Here is an 18,570-nt window from a genome sequence, read left to right on the forward strand (position 1 = left end):
ATAATAAATAATTGAAGTTTAAACAGTTGTAATACACTTTGCGCCCACTAGTGGCCCTATAAATTAGTATTTTATTGACGTTTGTAAATATGAACATATCAGACACACTTATGAAGCATACGTCTATTTGATAAATAATGCTTAAATACGTGTAAAACATGTCGGTCATCGGTTACTTTAGACAGCAGCTCCTTGCTGTTTTAAAAACAATGCAATAATGTTTCTATTATACGCAATAACTTGTTTTTTTTAATGAAATTCTTTCCTTTAACCTGCCATATTGTAGCATAATGTCGCTCGAATGTGCTGCTATAACTTTTTTATTAGGGACGTGATTTTGGGGAGTCCTCGGGTCATACTCGGATGGGGGTTTGGGTTGGGTGAAAGGGGAAAGTTCAGAGGTGATGATTTTGTTGTCTTTGTGTAAAGGAGTGGAGCTCGATCTCACATCACTCTTCCCTCTTCCCCGAGTCCTCTCTAAACTCTCCCCCGGGTTTCTACCCTCCCGAACCTCTCCCCTTCTACCCTTACAACCCCAACCCTCCCCCCGGTCACTACCACCGCAGGAGTCAGGTGAGTTTTATTTTGATGTTCGCTGTTTTTATATTTGTTGTTATGATCAGAAGTAGCGGAAAGAAATCGCGCCCAGCAGCTAGCGGCTGCTCGTCCAGCAGCGTGCTAACAGGCCGCACGGCGATGAGCACGCAGTCTCACCACGGGGAAGTTTGATTTTAATGTCGCCTTTAAAAAATGCTGTCTCCCGTTTAGCACTTGTACTAGATCAAAAGATGACGTTATTACCATGCCATGAAAGGTGCAGTTATTTAGACAGCTATTAATAACGTTGAGCAATTTAGCGAAGTAGCTAGCATTGCTAAGTAGCGCACGCATGCTCCATTCATTTTCCCAACACGGTGAGCAACCAAAATGCTAATCGGCTAACTGACTTAGAACAAGCATTAATAGTTAAATGGACTTACTTTAAACTTAAAAACATAAGCGTAGTCAGCGGTTAATATATTTGCTTTTCATACCGAACATACTTGTGAGTGAATATTACGAAATATAGCTCTAACTGTGCTTATGAGGGATACATCGTCCGCATGTTTGTTGATAAACTTGATTCATAGCTAATGATGAAGGCATCGTTAGCACACGACCCATATGTTTTCCAGTTAGCATTGAGATGGATTCCGCGCTAATTTACTTGTTTGGAGTCGTATAACTTGGGTCAGAGCATAATTTAGATGTTTGAAAATAAAATGCGCCCAACCAGCAGCATGTAGTTGGGACAGTGAAAGTGAGCCCTTAGCTATTTTTTTCCCTGATACATCGTAGTACGCATCAGCTTTCATTGGCATTATCGTTAGCATAGGCTGTGGCACAGATTTATCATATACTTTATGGAAAGGTTCATATTTATTTCCGAAGGGGAAATCTGTCTTATTGAAAACCGACATTTATAGCATCATATATTTTTTTAATTTGTCATCCAACTTTGCACATTCAGCCAAAGGATGTGACATGGTCTATTGTGACTGAACTGAATGTTTTAGTTTGTCATAAAATTAGTAAGATAGGAGCCTTCAAATACTTTGTGTCATGATGGCCTTTAAATCTGTGACTTTTAAGCAACATTGTATCTGTACTCTCAAGAATCATGAAAACACAATAGGTCAGAAAATGAATAATATATAAGTCAGTGCTAGGACGTATTATTAGCTCACCATGGATATGAATGTTGCTGTACGTTTATCTAACAGAGACCTTAATAATTAACCACCTTTTTTTTAATGATGTATAAGTCAGTGCTAACAGACCACTTTCATACATGGGATAAAGGCATGTCACCTGTCTTACATTTGTTACCCCTAATCTGCATTCATGTTGTGTGTGTTTTCTTTACCCAATTCAGTCTCGTCACATAATCAACCTTGGTATATAATTTCTTGTCTGTGTGTCCCTTTAGATCCATCTCGGTGACCAAAGACCCCAGTTCTATACGGACGGCTAGGTTGCAGTTGCAGTTATGGACTCCGGTGTGATTGAAGGAGGGCTCAATGTCACCCTTACCATTAGGCTGCTCATGCATGGCAAGGTGAGGTCACCCATCAGCTGCTATTGTTGGCACTCTAATAGCCTATGACGTTATATTTATGGAAATGAAGTCCTTTGGGGATGGTAAAGGGCAGGGACTTTGATGTGAAGAGTAAGGGTATTGGCATGGTGATGGGATCCTGTATCTCAAAGCAAAGCAGAATGGTGTTTTGACGTGTTACAACAGGGGCTTGCACATAAGAGATGATGTTTGCCACATATCTGAATCTGTTACCTATCAAGGACTCACTGTACTAAAATATTAATATATTCCTCTTTGCTATTGTTTAATTATTTCAGAAATACTTTCTTGTCACCCTCTGAAGTCAGCAGTTATGTCCTCTAAACTAAAAAATGTTAGAGATATCTCCTCCCCCTGCATTCCTCTTTAAATAATCACAGAGCAGCTTCGAAGACCAAATCATTTTACAAACAGCCATTTCTACATCTCTATCAAACACTTGGTTAAATCTGCAAACAGGACCTGCCTGACATTGCATTTACAGTAGTCACTAATCCACTTGGCTTTTACAATAGTGCCATAGCCACACACTTGTTGCAGAGTTTCACAGTGACCTGTTGTTATTGGGGTTTCAAATGCTGAGATGCCATGTGGCAAGGCGCAGCTGCTCAAAATCTAACTCTGACACGTCAGCTTATAAGGCTTTCAAATCAAACTATGATACAGCCAAAAAGTTATCCTCCAATAGCTCTGCTAGCTTGTAGCATCCTAAAACAGGCCCCAGCTCTGGCTGTGCATTCGCAGCCTACAGATACTGTGTGCTTGACTGCATCCTGGGTCTCACTGTGGTCAACAGTACCATTTTAAAGTCTGTGTGGGATTAGACAGAAACAAAATATGCTTGTGGTGTAGTTCTTTGGAATTCATGATGTATTAGGCTGTTTGAGCATTTTCTTAAATGTAAAAGACTAATCTACATTTGTTGTCCTGTTTTGATCAGCAGCTGATCAGTGGAAGCATCCTGAATTATTATTATTATGGATTAGATCTCGTGCCCATAAGCATTGAGTAATTTCTGAAGGATGTGCACTTCCATTGACACTTTTATTCTTGTCCAAGTTTTGGGAAGCTATATGGATTTATTCATTGAAGGTTCTTCGTTGCCAGATAAACTAAGCAAGCCATAGCGAGAGAGGTTGAATGTGTCCTAATCTGTGGTATTAAAAAGTGAAAGGTGTGAAAAGATGATTATTTACCCTAACAGGACTTTATCTCTTTTCTTATTTATTAGGAAGTTGGAAGTATTATCGGAAAGGTAAGCGGCTGCTCGATATGACTGATTTTGAATTTTTATCATTATTTGAGGATGTGTATTTTTAAAGTGATGATGAATCTGACTTTGTGATCCTCCGCTAATAGAAAGGTGAATCTGTGAAGAAGATGAGAGAAGAGGTGAGGTCTTTTCTTTCTATTTCTTTACTGTAGTTATGGCCCAGTACAAAATGTGCTGTAATGTTATATTTACCAAGAGGACACAGTTGGCAGATTTACACAGGTTTTTTTTTTTTTTTACTAATCTTCCAAATGTCTTTTTTTCAATTCTTTGCTTTTCTTTTTGTCTGTAGAGTGGGGCTCGTATCAACATCTCTGAGGGCAATTGTCCTGAGAGGATCATTACATTGGCAGGTCCAACCACCGCCATCTTTAAAGCATTCTCCATGATCATTGAAAAGCTGGAAGAGGTAGGTCACGATACTGGCCAATGGATTCACAGGTCAGCAGTTACCAGCCCGATTAACCTTCGTCTTCACATTGTTTTGCCAGGACATAAGCAGCTCAATGACAAACAGCACAGCTACCAGCAAGCCCCCAGTGACCCTACGCATTGTGGTGCCTGCCAGCCAGTGTGGCTCCCTCATCGGGAAAGGTGGCTGCAAAATCAAGGAAATTCGGGAGGTATGCAGAGATGAGAGCATCTGATACAAAACTTAAAACATGAGAGCTCCAATCCCCTCAGCGTCTGACCATTTCATTCTACCTGTGGTATTTAGTGCATCAAACAGTGATTATACACAACGGGTCTTACATTCTTTTCTCGTTTCCCTCCATCTGTGTGCGTCAGTCAACCGGTGCTCAGGTACAAGTGGCTGGAGACATGCTCCCCAACTCCACGGAGCGTGCCATCACCATCGCAGGCACTCCCCAGTCGATAATTGAGTGCGTGAAGCAGATCTGTGTGGTCATGCTTGAGGTCAGTGGACTCATGAAAGCAATAAAGCCAATGAATTGGCAGCTGTTGACTTGTAAATTAATGATGTGAAATACTGTAATTTCTGGCCTTTCGGCTGTTGTGTTTGGGCCTAGACCAGGGATGTCTTAAAGAAACAGTACAGGGCACTATATGAAATATAATATTACTCTCCACAGAATATTACAGGTAACTGTTGAAGAAAACTTAAATTTTCTGTAATTGCTTCACTTATTTTCTTCCAAGAATGTTAGGCTAATTGTGCACAAGCAGCTGTCTTATTTAATATAAACTTCAGATTGAGACAGATGCTCAAAGGATGACATCCAGACATCCCTAGCATGGACCTATTGAAAATTTTAAAACTTTAATGTTGCTATACTTTGTACTGTATCTGTATTATTACTTATGCCAGTAATAGTGTACTATTTTTGCAGTGTTGTACACTATTGATGGAACATAATTGATGTGTAATGTGATTTAGACTTCGTCTAGCAAACTGCTATACTGTTTGATGACATGGGTAGTAATGTAGTGATGCATCCTTTGTCTCCTGTACAGTCTCCCCCTAAGGGGGTCACTATCCCCTACCGACCCAAGCCTTCAGGATCGCCCGTCATCTTTGCAGGCGGACAGGTATATATGACAATTCAGAGGGAATCGGGATCGCACCTATTTATTCATGATGTTTTGGGGAGTATTTTTTGCTGCATTCGTCTGTCATTTGGGCTTCGATGAGGGTGGGATGCATATTTCTACAGAATATCATATACCCAGAAATCTTTGTGTGATGAAAAGAATATACTTAACTCAAAGTAAGATAAACATCTCGAATGACAGTTATGATACCTGTACACGATTGGTTGAGTGCATAACAATCAATTAAGAGTAGCTGTTGAAGGTATTTAAGTGTAGAGAACAGTTGCAACCAGAGCTGCTTGTGCTAATGGTTTGAAAAGTGTATCAGCAACTTTATTAGTCTGAGCATTCAACATTTGCCTTTGAGGCAGTTTGTTACAGGGCCTTTTATTTGTTTGATTGCTCAGAGTGTGTTCTATTGTTTTGAACATTCGGTTTCAAAAGTGAAGCGTATTTCCTGCTATGGTTGGTCTGAACCACACGCTTTCTGGTGCTTGTTGGCCTAATATTACAAGGTCTTTTTATCTTACTAAATACCTTTTTTTTTATTCTTTGAAAAAAATCTCTCCTTCTGGTTTTCCTTAATTCTACTGCAATGTCTCTAAAGATTTCTCTTTTCCCAGAAATGTGGAGACTTTGGACAAGACATACCTGTTGATACTCTTAAATGATATATATTTTTTGAATTTAGAAAAGCTTTGGTGAATTGGAGTCTTAGAGATATTCATATATTAGGAGGATGTAGCTGGAGCAGTAACGTGTCCGACAAAATCAGATGTGAGGCCTATGAAAGCTTTGTTTTCATTTGTTTCAGGCATATGCCGTACAAGGACAGCACGCGATTCCACAGCCAGATGTAAGTGCAGTAGATATTTTTACATGCCCCCCACCACCACTCCCACCCATAATTGCAACTGTCCTCTTCCAAAATGTTCAACCGCCCACCCGCCCACACCTCATTTTACAGCCTGTAACTGTAGATGCACTTGCCCCCTAATTTTATTTTATTGTGACTCCCTTTGACCTACCATTATCAGATTTTGTAACCATTTAGAGAGCAGCACTGTTAGTACTTCATGTTTGTATAGCCCCACAGTTGACTGGCAGTCAGTTGTTAATGAAGCTGACATTTGTTGTTTTTGTTTGTCCAGATTCTCCACTGTTCCATGAATAATAATCTGTTCCTGCTGCTCACTCTTTTCTGTTTTTCCTTTTTGTTCTGTCTTGTTTTACATGTTTCGTTCATCGTAGTCTGTCTCAATTAAAACATGTTTTTATTTCCCTGTCTTTATTAACCCGTCATTATTATTTTGTGCTCCGCCCACTTGTCTCTTTACTCAATTGATCTTTTTCTCTCTCTTTATTTTTTTATTGAGCTTTAGATGTCCCTTCAGGAGTTTTGGTTGTGTTAGACCAGATATTATTAGTCTTACCTGCCATTGAAAATTAGCAACAGAGCAAGGAAGTGCCAGTCAGAAATAAGATATTAATTGGTAAAATGTATCCAATTCAGACATGTTTTTTTGAGGGTCCTTAAGCAGTGGCATTACTTTTATGTAATTAGTTTCTCATTGCTTAAAGCAGTTTTTGTTTAGTGAAACTAAAATCTGTGTATAAAAGAGACGCCGAGACCTCATCTCTTCCTTAAATCTTCCCTTCCAACTATAATGGTGATAACTGGTATAGTGTTAAGCTAAGTTGAAACTGTCTTAGTTCATGTTTGGGTCCTGTATTGGTGTTGGTTAGGAAATCCTCTGCATATTGAGAGCTCCCTCCCTTGTGTATTGTGACTTTCCCCTGACCCTGAAGACTGCGAGAAAGCATTACCAAGAGAAGCAGCCTGCACTTTGGAGGAAAACCTATGGGGTACCCTACATAGACAAGTCCTAAAACACACTGATTGTCAGACACCAGTGATCCATGTAGAGCTATTTGAAAGCATAAGAGATCTTTCTACACACTACCATATTAACCGATGTGTGTGAAATCTTTTTTTGTCTTTTAAGGTCCTCTGTCTGGCTGTCTGTACTGACTGTGATTTTTTTTTTGTTCTGTTCTTCCCTCTTCCTGTGTTTTCCATTTTCTCCACTTCTCTCCCTGCCTCTCACTCTCACAGTCTTCCTCTGCTGCTATCTCTCCACAGCTCACCAAGCTTCACCAGCTGGCCATGCAGCAGAGCCCTTTCCCCATCGCACCAAGCAACCAGGGATTCACTGGTACGCAGCATGACATGACCCACTGCCTGTTGATGCAACGTTTTATTAACTTGTTTGCCTCAAAAGTCTTTTTTAGACACCAGCGCAAAAATCTGATTGGTTGTTTTGCTTCCTCAAACACTCTATAGAACATATTATTTAATTTTTTTTGATCTTCCCAATTTCGAAAGGTACTGTCAGGAATATCCAGACCCAAACCCGCCTCTAGACTTGTCCATTTGCACCACTTAAAACACTGGCAGATCATACAGTGCATCTAACGTGTCTTAAATCCCATGTTGTCCACAGCTTTGAACGGCACTGTATCCTTGGATAGATACAATGTGACTGCATCAGTCACATCTGTCCATCCTTTGTTGCTTTTATGTTTTGTGACCTCGTGAGACACAGATAAGTGGGATTTTCCCAACCTGAGGGAAACACTCTTGGCATGTTACTTTGGATCTTTCCTTTTTTAAGGTGGTTGAATAGATTTGTCGCTTTACCTCCAGAAGTCAGTTGCCCGACAAAGTTTACGGACAACTTTGCGTTGAGAAATATCTGAATGGCCGAAGTACTGCCACACTGCTGACGTCGAGTCCTTTTTTGGCACCAGCTTCTCATCCACCATGCTGCTAGATCATGTTTAATTGTTTTTCAAATACTTCACGCATGAAAGAGATCCTATAGAGACACATTATATAATTTGACCAATCAGCACAGCCACTTAGTAGGCAATCAGACTCTTGGTTTGTTGATGTAGATGTAGTGTGGATCCACATTATTAGGGTTCTTGTTTGTTTATTTTTCAGGAATAGATGCTTCTGCTCAAACCAGTTCCCATGAGATGACCATTCCAAATGATGTAAGTGCAGAAATACATTTTATCACTGTTAAACAGTTAAAGTTTAGGCGTTTTGTCTTATCCACTCACTTCATTTAATTAATGTCAATGATAATGCTGTGCGACTTGGATTATAACCACAGTAAAGCAAAAAAAAAAACAAAACACAAAATTCTTTATTCTAGTGATTCCAGGTTAACGTTACTGATTAACTTTCCAACTCTTCTCCACTGTAGCTTATTGGGTGCATCATCGGCCGCCAGGGAGCCAAGATCAATGAGATCAGGCAAATGTCGGGTGCCCAGATCAAGATTGCGAATCCAGTGGACGGATCGACTGACCGCCAGGTCACCATCACAGGCTCGCCTGCCAGCATCAGTCTGGCAGAGTACCTCATCAACGCCAGGTGAGATAATCAGTTATGTAATATGTTAACAGGTGATTCATCCAGTCACAGGTTTTAATAAATCAAAATGTTGCATTAGTTGTTGCATAAAGTTAAATATAAACTTAAAGTAAAAAAAACTCAAAACAAACTGAGGTTACATGAGTCTACTAGATTTCTTTTGTTTTCTTTCTTTGATCTTTTAGTTTTCTGTCCCACACTGTTGTCCTGGGCTGTCACTTTTGCTTCTCCTACTGTAATCCTTAAAAGAAATACCACAGCTCATGTGCCTGTTATCATGTGCTCATACATAACTAATTAACCTGCTTATGCGTGCAATACAACAACTTTTCTGGTTTGGATATTTGAAGTCTACACTTGTTTATTTCCTTTTTCTACCTTTTACTTGGCTTCACATTGATCCATCACAAGAGATGTGATTGTTTTTTCCCCTGTTGGATTTTCTTTGTAACTGGCATTTATTTCTAATGAAGCTTTTTGTCCTGTGTTTTGGTCACATCCCTGAGTGATTCCCCCACACCCCACCACTCTTCCCATCCCTAACTCCCCCCTCCCACCCATTGCTCACCAGCCTGCCCTGTGACCCATCCCGACTGTGTTGTCCCTCTCTCCTTGTCTCTCTTTCTACAGTGTAGAGTCCTCTAAACCTCCTCCCTCCTCCTCCTCCTTGAACCCTGAACAGACCAGCCTGTGCCCTCCCTCCACCTCTACTACTACTACTACCACTACTACTACTACTAGCACCACCTCCTCTGCTGCTACCTCCTCCTTCTCTTCCTCCTCCTCCTCTTCCTCCTGTGTGGTGCCCCCCTCAGCCTCCATCCCTCTGTCCTTGTTGGCTCCAGGGCCGCCTCCTCCCTCCTCCTCTTCCTCCTCTTCCTCCTCCACTGATTCCCTGCTCCCCAGCTCTCCTGCCTGTGTGTCGAGTCTCCTCAGTCTCAAGCCCCTCCCTCTCCTGGCCCTCCATGTTGTCAGCGGGGCCAGTAACCCTGCACACCCAATCCCCACTGAGCCCAAAATCGCCCCAGAGCTCGGCTCCAAGTCTAAAAGGCGAAGGCTCTCCCCTTACTAACGAAGGAAACATAAGTCATCTACTACTAAAGTACTGACAATGCTCTTTGTTGTCTGTACCTGCACTTGCTTTTGTATCTGGCTGTGCCATGCCATGCTTACTACAGAAAACAAATGCACACAAACAAGTGATATAAAGCCAGAAGGATGGTTGCTGCCATATTTATAAAATAGATATCTGTAGCTTGATCTGGCCTGTCTCCTAAAGAAATGACATGTTGAGTGCATTATATTTTTAAATAACTTTGAACTTAGCATGGACGGTGAATTATTTCACTGATGTACTGAAGCATTTCTCTCTTTGTGTAAGCTCTGCTCAGGTAGCGGCTCTCTTTTAAGATGTCAAATTGTATTTATGGGAATCGTTTTTCTTGTAGTGAATTTTAAGTGACTCATGTTAGCTGTCATAATGGAGAGTATATGTATCAGTTTTTTTTTCTGCTTATGTAAGAAATTATTGTAATTTCAATTCCAACAAAAATCTGCCCTCAGGTATCAAAGGCACCAAATCATCCTTTCGATCTTGTTGTTGATATGAAAACGACCAGTTTAGCTTCAGCTTAAAGGAATAGTCTGACATTTCAGGAAATGCATTTTCTTCGCAGAGTTAAAGAAGATCGATACCAGTGTCGTGTCTAAACAGTAAATATGTATCTTAAGTAAGAAGCTGGTTAGCTTAGCTTAGCATAGAGACTGGAAGCAGGTCGAAACGGCCAAAGTTTCAAAGTTAACAAAATCCACCTTCCACCTTTTTAAGATCACTAATTGCCATGTTATAATACATTTGTTTAAATCTGAACATAAACCATAAGTGACACATTGTGGTTTTACAGGGAGATGTGTGTCAGGCTATTTCTTGTGGCAGTCACTTCTTGGACTGACAACAAACCTCACAAACTTACTTTTCCCAATCAAGAAATAGTTCAACTAATAACCTTTAAACCTCAAGTGTTGTTTTTCGGTTACACTCGTACACTTTGGTTTGTGCACAGATTAAACAAAGTAGATGCAATGTTTTGATTCCTGAGCATCAGAGCTGCTGGTAGGTGGATTTTGTCACAGAGACAGGCTGTTCCCCCTTGTTTCCAGTCTTTATGTGTTAATTAAGTGCATTTTCCAAAATGTCAAACTTTTTCTTTAACAAAGCTCCATTACTAAACCACTCAGTATCATTTTGAGAATAGAATATTGACAATAGGAGCAGCCAGACTGGACACCTAATGATCCTTTTCTATATCAGAGCATAAATTTCCCATTCAGTAAATCCATCTGATCTCCTTATACAGTTTTATTATAATAATGTAATGTACAGTTAATGAGGTTGACATTTATCTTGTCTGTTGATTGCATGCCTTATTCTCTCTCCCTCCCTGGTCTCTGGGTGTCTCTCTGTCTGTTTCTCCAGGCTTTCCTCTGAGGCCACAGGACTGGCAGCCAACTGATAAGACACTGCATCTGCACTAAATCTCACTTTTATATCATCGGCTACCATAAAGCAGTCAATGCAACTATCCGACTTAAGAGTTTATATATTATACTGCCTCTTCCTCATTTGAAGGTCAACCGCCACTGATTTGATCCGCTGAGTTCATTATTTATTTTCTTTGTTTTGGTTTTAGTAAAAAGAAGCAAACAATTAGGTTTTTAATTCCCTTTTTGAGTCGAGTTGGAGGTTTTAATGATTTGTTATTAGACTTCTTTTTTTCTTTTTTTTTCTCCTTTTTTTTGTGTTTTTTTTTTTTTCTTGGATGGATCCCACGCCTTCTTCCCTTTTTCTTTCTTTGCCATCACAGAGGAGTAGAGTTGGAAAACTCTGAATAGGCATATAGATTTAGTTCTATACAGTCAGTTTTTTTCTTTAAAAAGGAAAAGACAAAAAAGGAAAAATAAACAAAAAGTATCAAAAATAAGAATAGAGTGACTGTTTTATTCTGTGTTTATATACGCCCCCCTGCCTTTTTCTCATCCAGTTCCACAAGTCGGTCTGTTCACTTCATGTCCACACTCACTCGCTTTAAATATACACAGCGGTCTCCCCCTTTGTCACCTTTTCAATTGAAGTGCTTGTAACATGGATTATGCTCGTGTCACTGATGAGAATGCGTAGCTGTACATGCACTGTCACTGATTATATTTGGTTATGACGACAAATGTTTTAACACTCACAGTTGAATTTATCCAGATAATTTAAAATGTGTATTACTACGCATGTCAGTTTCCCCCCCACCCCCACTCCTCCCCTCTACATGTCATTCCTGTTTTCCCCCTCTCCTGGTCCTGAGATCATGTGTTGATATTTTGCTGGGATGGGGGGTTTTTCGGGGTTTGGGCTTGGCTCAAGGGATCGGAAGCAGAGGGTTCTCCTCGCTTTTTTTGTAAAGACTGATATATACTAAAAAAAAAAAAAAAAAAATGTTGGAATATTTGTTTTAAATGGAGGAAATATTTTTTTTTAACTACCAAAGGGGGATTAACTCCTGGACACTGACTGATCTGTCTATTAAACGTGATGAGGCTGAGAACTGAAATCATTGAAGCTCTGGAACTAGACAAAGAAAGGGTTGTGATTTAACACTAGTTTCCTGCTCTTTGCTTTGCTCAAGTCAGAATTTATTTTATTTTTTATTTGCAGGAAAGAAAACTTTTGTGCACGTTTTTGAGACTGTAGACCTGGGTGCCACAACATTGTTAAAAAAATACAGAAATAAAGATGTGAAATGCTCAAACCACAGACTGTCCTGAGTCTTCTGTCGCTGTTTAAAGTAGACCGAGCCCAGGAGTTGAGTTTTTACAGGTTTGATTTTATTTTAAATTGTTTCTTAAATATATTTATTGTACAGTTACAATAATGCAGTATAAAAAGCAAACATTTCAGTTCATACCAGGTTGTTTCAATCGGCATCATAGGAAACACAAGTACCTCCACAGTCGAGACACTAGAGGGCAGTAGTTTTGCTTTTTGGCAACATTTTATCCTGCATGAGGATTTTTAGCTTTAAACCTTGGGGGCTCAATCAGTTTAAAATGCTCTATAAATTTAAACTTTAAAACTTAACACCAGATTTAAAAAACAAACAAACAAACAAGCTGCCGTTTCTAGCTTATTGAGTTTGACCTGATCAGTCATGTATTAATGGAACAGGATGTAATGTGCTGTTGTACAGTCAGATTGAACCACATGTACATAAAGAAGGCTTGTCAAGAGACACCAGTACATAAAAGCAACAGTTTGATCTATCATACTGGCAATCATGAGGGAGCCCTTATATAATTGTGAAAAATGACCATCTGCCGGTGAGGACAATGTCAGAGTGATCTTCCTCTAAGCTGATGAACCACACTGTGGGCTTGTAAAGCTTCAGCATTTAAGGTAATCTGCAATCTTGGGAGTAGGCAAAAACTACAAGTGGACAAATCGTAGTATCGCAGGCCATTTTGAAGCGTACACTGATTTTTTATGAGAGCAGAAAAACTGCAAAGTTGAGATCCAAAATGTTCAGCATTTTTACCCACTGGTGTTGAATAAGCCAAAGGTCAGTTCTCTGATTTATTTACTAAAACAATACTAGAATCCACAGTATGGAACTGGGGGGGGGGGGTTGTTTACATAAATGAGCCACATTATTACGTTTCCCCAGATAATCTCCTCTCCTCTATGCTAGCACACTGCATACATAGTGTGGCTGCTGGTCTGGCAATGCTAGAAGTGAGAGCAGAAAAGGTGAATGTCTTTTTTTTTTTTCTTTTTTAAGTGATTGTGAGATCCTTCTTGGTGTTTCATGTCCCTGTCATCCATGCAACTTCAGTCGTTAAACCTGTCCTAGCAGTCTTACTTGTGTTGCATCTGTCCTCTGTGGATGGGTCTAATTTTTCATTTAGATCTGAATCACAAACAGTGACAGCATTTGATTGATAAATATCCAATGGGCTGTCCATACCTCTTCACCAGCATGCTTTTTTGATGCTATATATACACCTAGATGCTCAGAAAGGGACTTCCAAACTGGTATTGCATTTTAATACAATAAACACTGCAATACTAAAAAAAAAAAAAAAAAAAAGCCTGTCTGCCCTGAATAAACCCACATGTGGTTCCTTTAACCTGTGACATGAAAGGACATATTGTACCGGAGCAGACGTATTGCTTCTTTGTTCACATGTTGTTCTTCTTTTCTCTGTGTTTTGATGCTCAGACATGAACAGCAGCTACAGTACATTCTACTACCATAAGCTTTTTGAGGTTCAAATAGAGTAGCGTCACCTAATTAGAAACATCAGCACCTTTAAATTATACAATCTCACATTTTTAAAAATTTGTTCATTGTACAACATCACATATTTACATTAATATTAAAACACCGAAGTAGAAAATGGCAACATAATCCGTGTTACAAATATAAATTAAAAAAAATAATAATGTAAACAACACAAATGGAAAAATGTAAACTTTGTTTTTTTTTAACTTCACTGTAAATTAATAATAAATTAGTCAGTGCATAATATTTTGAGAGGATATGACACAATAATAACAAGGAACTTTTTCTTAAATTAAGTGCAAGTAGCAACATCAGTGGATGTCCCAGTAACGTTGACAACGGAAACATTAAAATATAATAGAAGCCCTGATAGGAGTTCATAAACATGTTCTCATATTACACGACTTGAAATAACATGACACACATTTTTCATGACGGAGATAAAAATACAAACTGACATGGAAGATGACGAGAGACGTGAACAGACGGTTGTGTAGTTGGCCTCTTTTGACTGAGGCCCCTGTCGCTGAGGTGTCATTTCATGTGTTTTTGTAAAGCTGATCTAGGGCCAGTTGCTAAGGAAGGAGCAGACGAGGCAGCTGCTCCGTCAGCTCAGCTAGTGCCCCAGTTCAGTTTCACATCCCTGTGATTTATCTCAAACAGAATAGGATTTTTCCGTTTTTTTTTTCTCCCCAGGATGTCACGTTTTTCATCCCACTCGCCAATTTCCAAAAATTTGTGTTGTGTTGCTGCTTGTAATGAAGGGTGACAGGCCTTCATTTCCCGACTCCCCGCAATGTCCCTGATCATGACTCAGTGTTTTCTAAGGTCTGTGAGAACAAAAGAGGCATTCAGAGGTCAGATCTGCGAGTGTCTGAGTGGGTTGAGGTGTTGGGTTTTCACCAGTTGATTGGAGGTTGGCTGGGCTCTGCGATGCCTGAATGGTCCAGCTCTGCGCTGTCACAGTCCGAGTCATCATACAGGCCCTGGTTTGAAGCAAAAATTATTTTTATAACAGCAACAGATTATTTAACATTTATCTACAGTATCAGATTCTTGAAGGGTAAAGTATTGTTCGCATCTGTCAGCTACATCTCTACGCTCTACATCTGACTACTATTTTGTACTATTTTGTCTCTTTCTGTTCACTCACTCTTTTCTTGCCTACCTCATAATTGTGGTCATTAGAAGCGAGCTGGGTCTTGACTTGTCGTAGAATAGCTTCCTTCTCGGACAGCCCGTCGGAGCCCAGCTGGGTCGGGTCAGACGGGTCGGCGGGAATCTCCGAGCCCTGAGACAGCAGGTCATCGCTCTTGTCATCCAGACGCTCGTCGGTGTTGGTGCTGACCACGTCCGGTGTGCCGCTGTGGGAGTGGTCACTGGTGTTTCCCTCCTCGCCGTCCGAGACTGACAAGTTCTCTGAGCTAAACGTTGACAGGGACTGGCATTTGGTCATGCTCACGGGACGTCTATGGGAGAGAAGATTAGTGGATTTAAAGGGGCTGCTCACCCTTACAGGTGCAACAAACTAACAGGAGAGTTCAGGTGATGTCTGAGAAGAGGTCTAATCAGGCAAAATGATTTAAATATAAATAAAGCAGGTATTCAATAATTCTATCTAATGTGTTTAAAAACTCGTACCGTCTTCTCGGTAACTCCACTTCACTGTCCACTTCTCCTTCCTCTTCCTCTGACGACACTCCGCGTCTCTGTGGAGAATATTTACGGTAAGTATGAAACATCCGTGTTTGCCTGTTTCACTGCAGACTAATTGCCCACCATCCTGCCAACATTTCAGAGCCATCTGGTAAGTTATGACCCTGATGACGCACTGGATACATACCGCTGCTGGAAAGCTCAGTGTGTTCAGGTTTCGAATTGACTGAGCTTGAGGTTCATTGAATCATCAGCAGCAAAATTCCTCTTTATCATTCCATTTTTGTTACAGGTGCAACACACAGCGAACCTCAGCTGCGCACTGGCAGCAGTAATGAATAATAATAAAACACATGAAAGATTTCCGCCATGCTCCGCGACTTTGGTGCGTGATACTTATTAGTGTCATTATAAAAGATGGTTGCACTCAATGGGAAGCTTGATCTCTAAATCAGAAAACAAAAGTCATTTGTAGAAGTCTAATCAGTAAGTGAAACAGGTGAAACACCTGCAAGAGTGTATCATGGGTAAATCTTTGCTCCATTTTAAGGAAGAAGACAAAAATGATTTTGTGAAAACTGCGCTACAGTTAGTACACAGCATTTTTTGTTAAAGTCTCACCTGACTGCGTGTCACTGCTGCCCGGTAGAGCAGCGCCGCAGGTGTGAGGCGCTGACTTCTGGGTGAGCGCGTGATCACCGTCCCATCCTCCTTCTCCTCGCCCTCGTGGGGAACGCGGGGGCTCCCGAGCACAGACGTCCTCCCCGCAGCGGCTCCCCTGCCGCACGGCGAGTCAGGGCTGCTGGAGAACGGAATAGAAGCTGCATCTTCGCTGGGCGTGTCACTGCGTGGGGGTGTTTCTGCCAGGTCGTCAGTCCTTACTCCCACATCTGGCCCGTCCTCTGGCCCTCCAGTCCTTCTGCTCTCCCCCAGACCGGCTGAGGCGCTCTGACTGCCCGCTCTGTCCAGCCCCGGCCTCGCCTGCCCCTTCCTCCGGCCTTCAGCTTCCAGGGTGGTTGAAATGAGATCGGGGCTGGAGGAGGACATCTTCTTGAGCAGCAGGTCATGCTGCAGACCCCTGAGGGCTGCACTGGGGTCTAGATGGTGCTTGCTGCAGGGAACAGATGAAGTGGCGTTGACCATTGCTAAAGACGAGGAGAGGGTGGCTTTTAGCTGAGCCAAATCCCCACTGCTGCCTTTTCCAGCCTTCCTGTAGCGAGGTTTTCCTCGGCGTGAGCGGCCAGGGGAGGTAGAGCCTTTGTTGGGTATTGTGACCTGGGTCATGGACGAGTCCAGTTTGGGGAGGATAACTTCGGACTTAAGTAAGTCTGGCCTGGAAAAGACAGGGACAGAATTAATTAAAAAAAATAGATATAGATATAGATATAAATAGACTATATTACTTAACACAGCCTTGCAAAGTCAATAACCTCCTTCCTGTCTCACCTCTTGCTGTGTGAGGGCAGTTTCTGAGGTACGTTGCGTTTCTTCATGAGCTTCTCCATCGAGTTGGAGGAGGCTGACTGTCTGGAGCTGTGGTGCTTGAAGCAGCCCGGGTATTTCTTGTCCAGTGAGTGCTCCCTCCTGGTGTTTTAACACAAAGCCAATATTCATTTAATGGATGTCAATGGATACTCAGCATGGTGTAGGAGAGCACTTTGTTGCATGCAATGGCCCTGTGTAACTGGATGTAATAGCCATTAGCCTCACATTATGGATGAACTTTTCCATGCCTTTTCATAGCAAATCCACTGCTTGACCAAAGTCGGTGGATAACAAGCTGTTAGTGCGGTAAGGTATATGAATAATTAAAACCCTAGTTTTTCTAATGTTAGAATTTTTCAGGAACTAGGACTTTAATATAATGTACTATCCGGAGCCATTTAATTTGTGGTACAAATCAGTGCCATTGTTTTCTTACTTGAGCAGTTCTTTCTCTTTGATCTCCAGCTGCAGCATGATAGCATTGAGCTCCATGTAGAGATTGTTGGCTCTCTCCAGTTTCCTCTCATAATGCTCCCGGATGTCCAGTGCATGTCTGTGTGGAGAGGAAAGTGAGGAGAGGGACATAAATACACAGACGTGCACATTTATCTGCTACTACCATGAGTGCCCTTATTCCCATCTCCTTGGCTAACCTGAGCTCTTCTCTGCGTCGTTTGATCAGCTCCTCGTCCAGCCTGTGAAGACACGTCCCCTCTGACTTGATCTTCTCAAAGTGGTGCCTCACCTCGTCTCTCCACTCCGCCTGGTGAGACACATGAAACACGTTCGTTTCACATTATTTAACCATTTTACAGCCAGAAATGACAAATACTGAAAAGAGATGGTTGGGTAAAAAAAAAAAAAAAGGTTTCAGATACTTTTAAACTAATAATCTAATCTAATATTACCACTATTCCTATAATCACTGCTTTTATTCCCAATACTACTATTACTATTAATAATTATTACTCCCAGAAAACAGAAACCTGCTTTCAAGGTAATACAAAGTAAAATCCTCATAGTAACTTGTCCCTGTTGCTGTTTTCTAAGCAACTGCTATAAAATTCTGTCTTTTATTAGATTTGGAAAATGCTGCCATTCCTGTGGTTTCCATCAGGATAATAAAGTATGACTTGACTTCATTTGACTAATGATATTAACAACAAATGATATTTATATTGAGATTAAATTTCATTGCACCTTGATGTAGTGAAAAAAAAAAGCTCTTAATTTGCAGACAGATTGAGGTTCATGTGTATCATCTAAACAAAACCCATTAAGCTGTCAGATGATAATCAATACACAGGGAAAAACACTGAACATGAACTGACATGACATGAAGACAAAAAAAAATGCAGCGTGGGCATTTTCTTGTTCACATTGAAGCGCGACAGCTGTTATCTGATACCTGTCATATCAAAGGACAAAGGAAGTCAGATATATGAGCGTGTGCACGCACATGCATGTGTGTGTACCTCGTGTGTGTGTGTTTCCGTCTGTGCATGAGGGATGCTGTTCTTATTAAGCTAATGGACTCCTCTATGTCTCCAGTCCCCTCTTTCTCTCTCTCTCTTTGCTCTCTCTGCTCCCTACCATTAAAGCAATCAATACACTCCAGCAGAAAATACTTCTTTCTAACGTCACAAGAAAAATCCATTATGGGGCCGAGAGGAGAGAAACTGGGGAGGGTAGCAGGAGGGGGGTGGGGGGT

At 41.0% G+C, this 18,570-nt stretch overlaps 2 protein-coding genes across 7 annotated transcripts in view; one reads left to right on the top strand and one right to left on the bottom strand.

The window, feature by feature from the left end:
- The first annotated feature begins 389 nt into the window (after positions 1-389).
- LOC111670211 (poly(rC)-binding protein 2) lies at positions 390-12,191 on the top strand. Of its 5 annotated transcripts, none has more exons than XM_087179439.1 (13): positions 390-573; positions 1,970-2,098; positions 3,351-3,374; positions 3,479-3,511; positions 3,685-3,801; positions 3,884-4,015; positions 4,182-4,310; positions 4,869-4,943; positions 5,761-5,802; positions 7,063-7,162; positions 7,954-8,006; positions 8,222-8,391; positions 9,022-10,861. In XM_087179439.1, the coding sequence occupies exons 2-13, from the start codon at positions 2,030-2,032 to the stop codon at positions 9,461-9,463; spliced, it is 1,386 nt and encodes a 461-aa protein (XP_087035565.1). In that variant the 5' UTR covers positions 390-573; positions 1,970-2,029; the 3' UTR covers positions 9,464-10,861. The 5 variants fall into 5 exon arrangements, with proteins under 5 accessions (XP_087035565.1, XP_023282610.1, XP_023282611.1 ...); XM_023426842.2 differs by lacking the exon at positions 9,022-10,861 and adding an exon at positions 10,868-12,191 and having other exon boundaries at positions 405-573; XM_023426843.2 differs by lacking the exon at positions 9,022-10,861 and adding an exon at positions 10,868-12,191 and having other exon boundaries at positions 405-573; positions 7,090-7,162.
- A 51-nt stretch (positions 12,192-12,242) lies between these two features.
- The window catches only part of LOC111670210 (mitogen-activated protein kinase kinase kinase 12), a 26,794-nt gene continuing 20,466 nt past the window's right edge, over positions 12,243-18,570 (bottom strand). For both annotated transcript variants that reach the window (XM_023426841.2, XM_023426840.2), the window contains exons 8-14: positions 17,513-17,622; positions 17,296-17,412; positions 16,821-16,958; positions 15,996-16,707; positions 15,360-15,427; positions 14,887-15,187; positions 12,243-14,704 (exon numbers count right to left, since the gene is read on the bottom strand). In XM_023426841.2, the coding sequence (XP_023282609.1) occupies positions 14,618-14,704; positions 14,887-15,187; positions 15,360-15,427; positions 15,996-16,707; positions 16,821-16,958; positions 17,296-17,412; positions 17,513-17,622 (1,533 nt within the window). In that variant the 3' untranslated portion in view covers positions 12,243-14,617. The remainder of the gene's footprint in view (positions 14,705-14,886; positions 15,188-15,359; positions 15,428-15,995; positions 16,708-16,820; positions 16,959-17,295; positions 17,413-17,512; positions 17,623-18,570) is intronic.

The sequence above is a fragment of the Seriola lalandi genome, unplaced genomic scaffold, assembly GCF_002814215.2.
Source record: "Seriola lalandi dorsalis isolate HSWRI2012SDOR001 ecotype SW California unplaced genomic scaffold, Sedor1 jcf7180002054840, whole genome shotgun sequence".
NCBI lineage: Eukaryota > Metazoa > Chordata > Actinopteri > Carangiformes > Carangidae > Seriola > Seriola lalandi.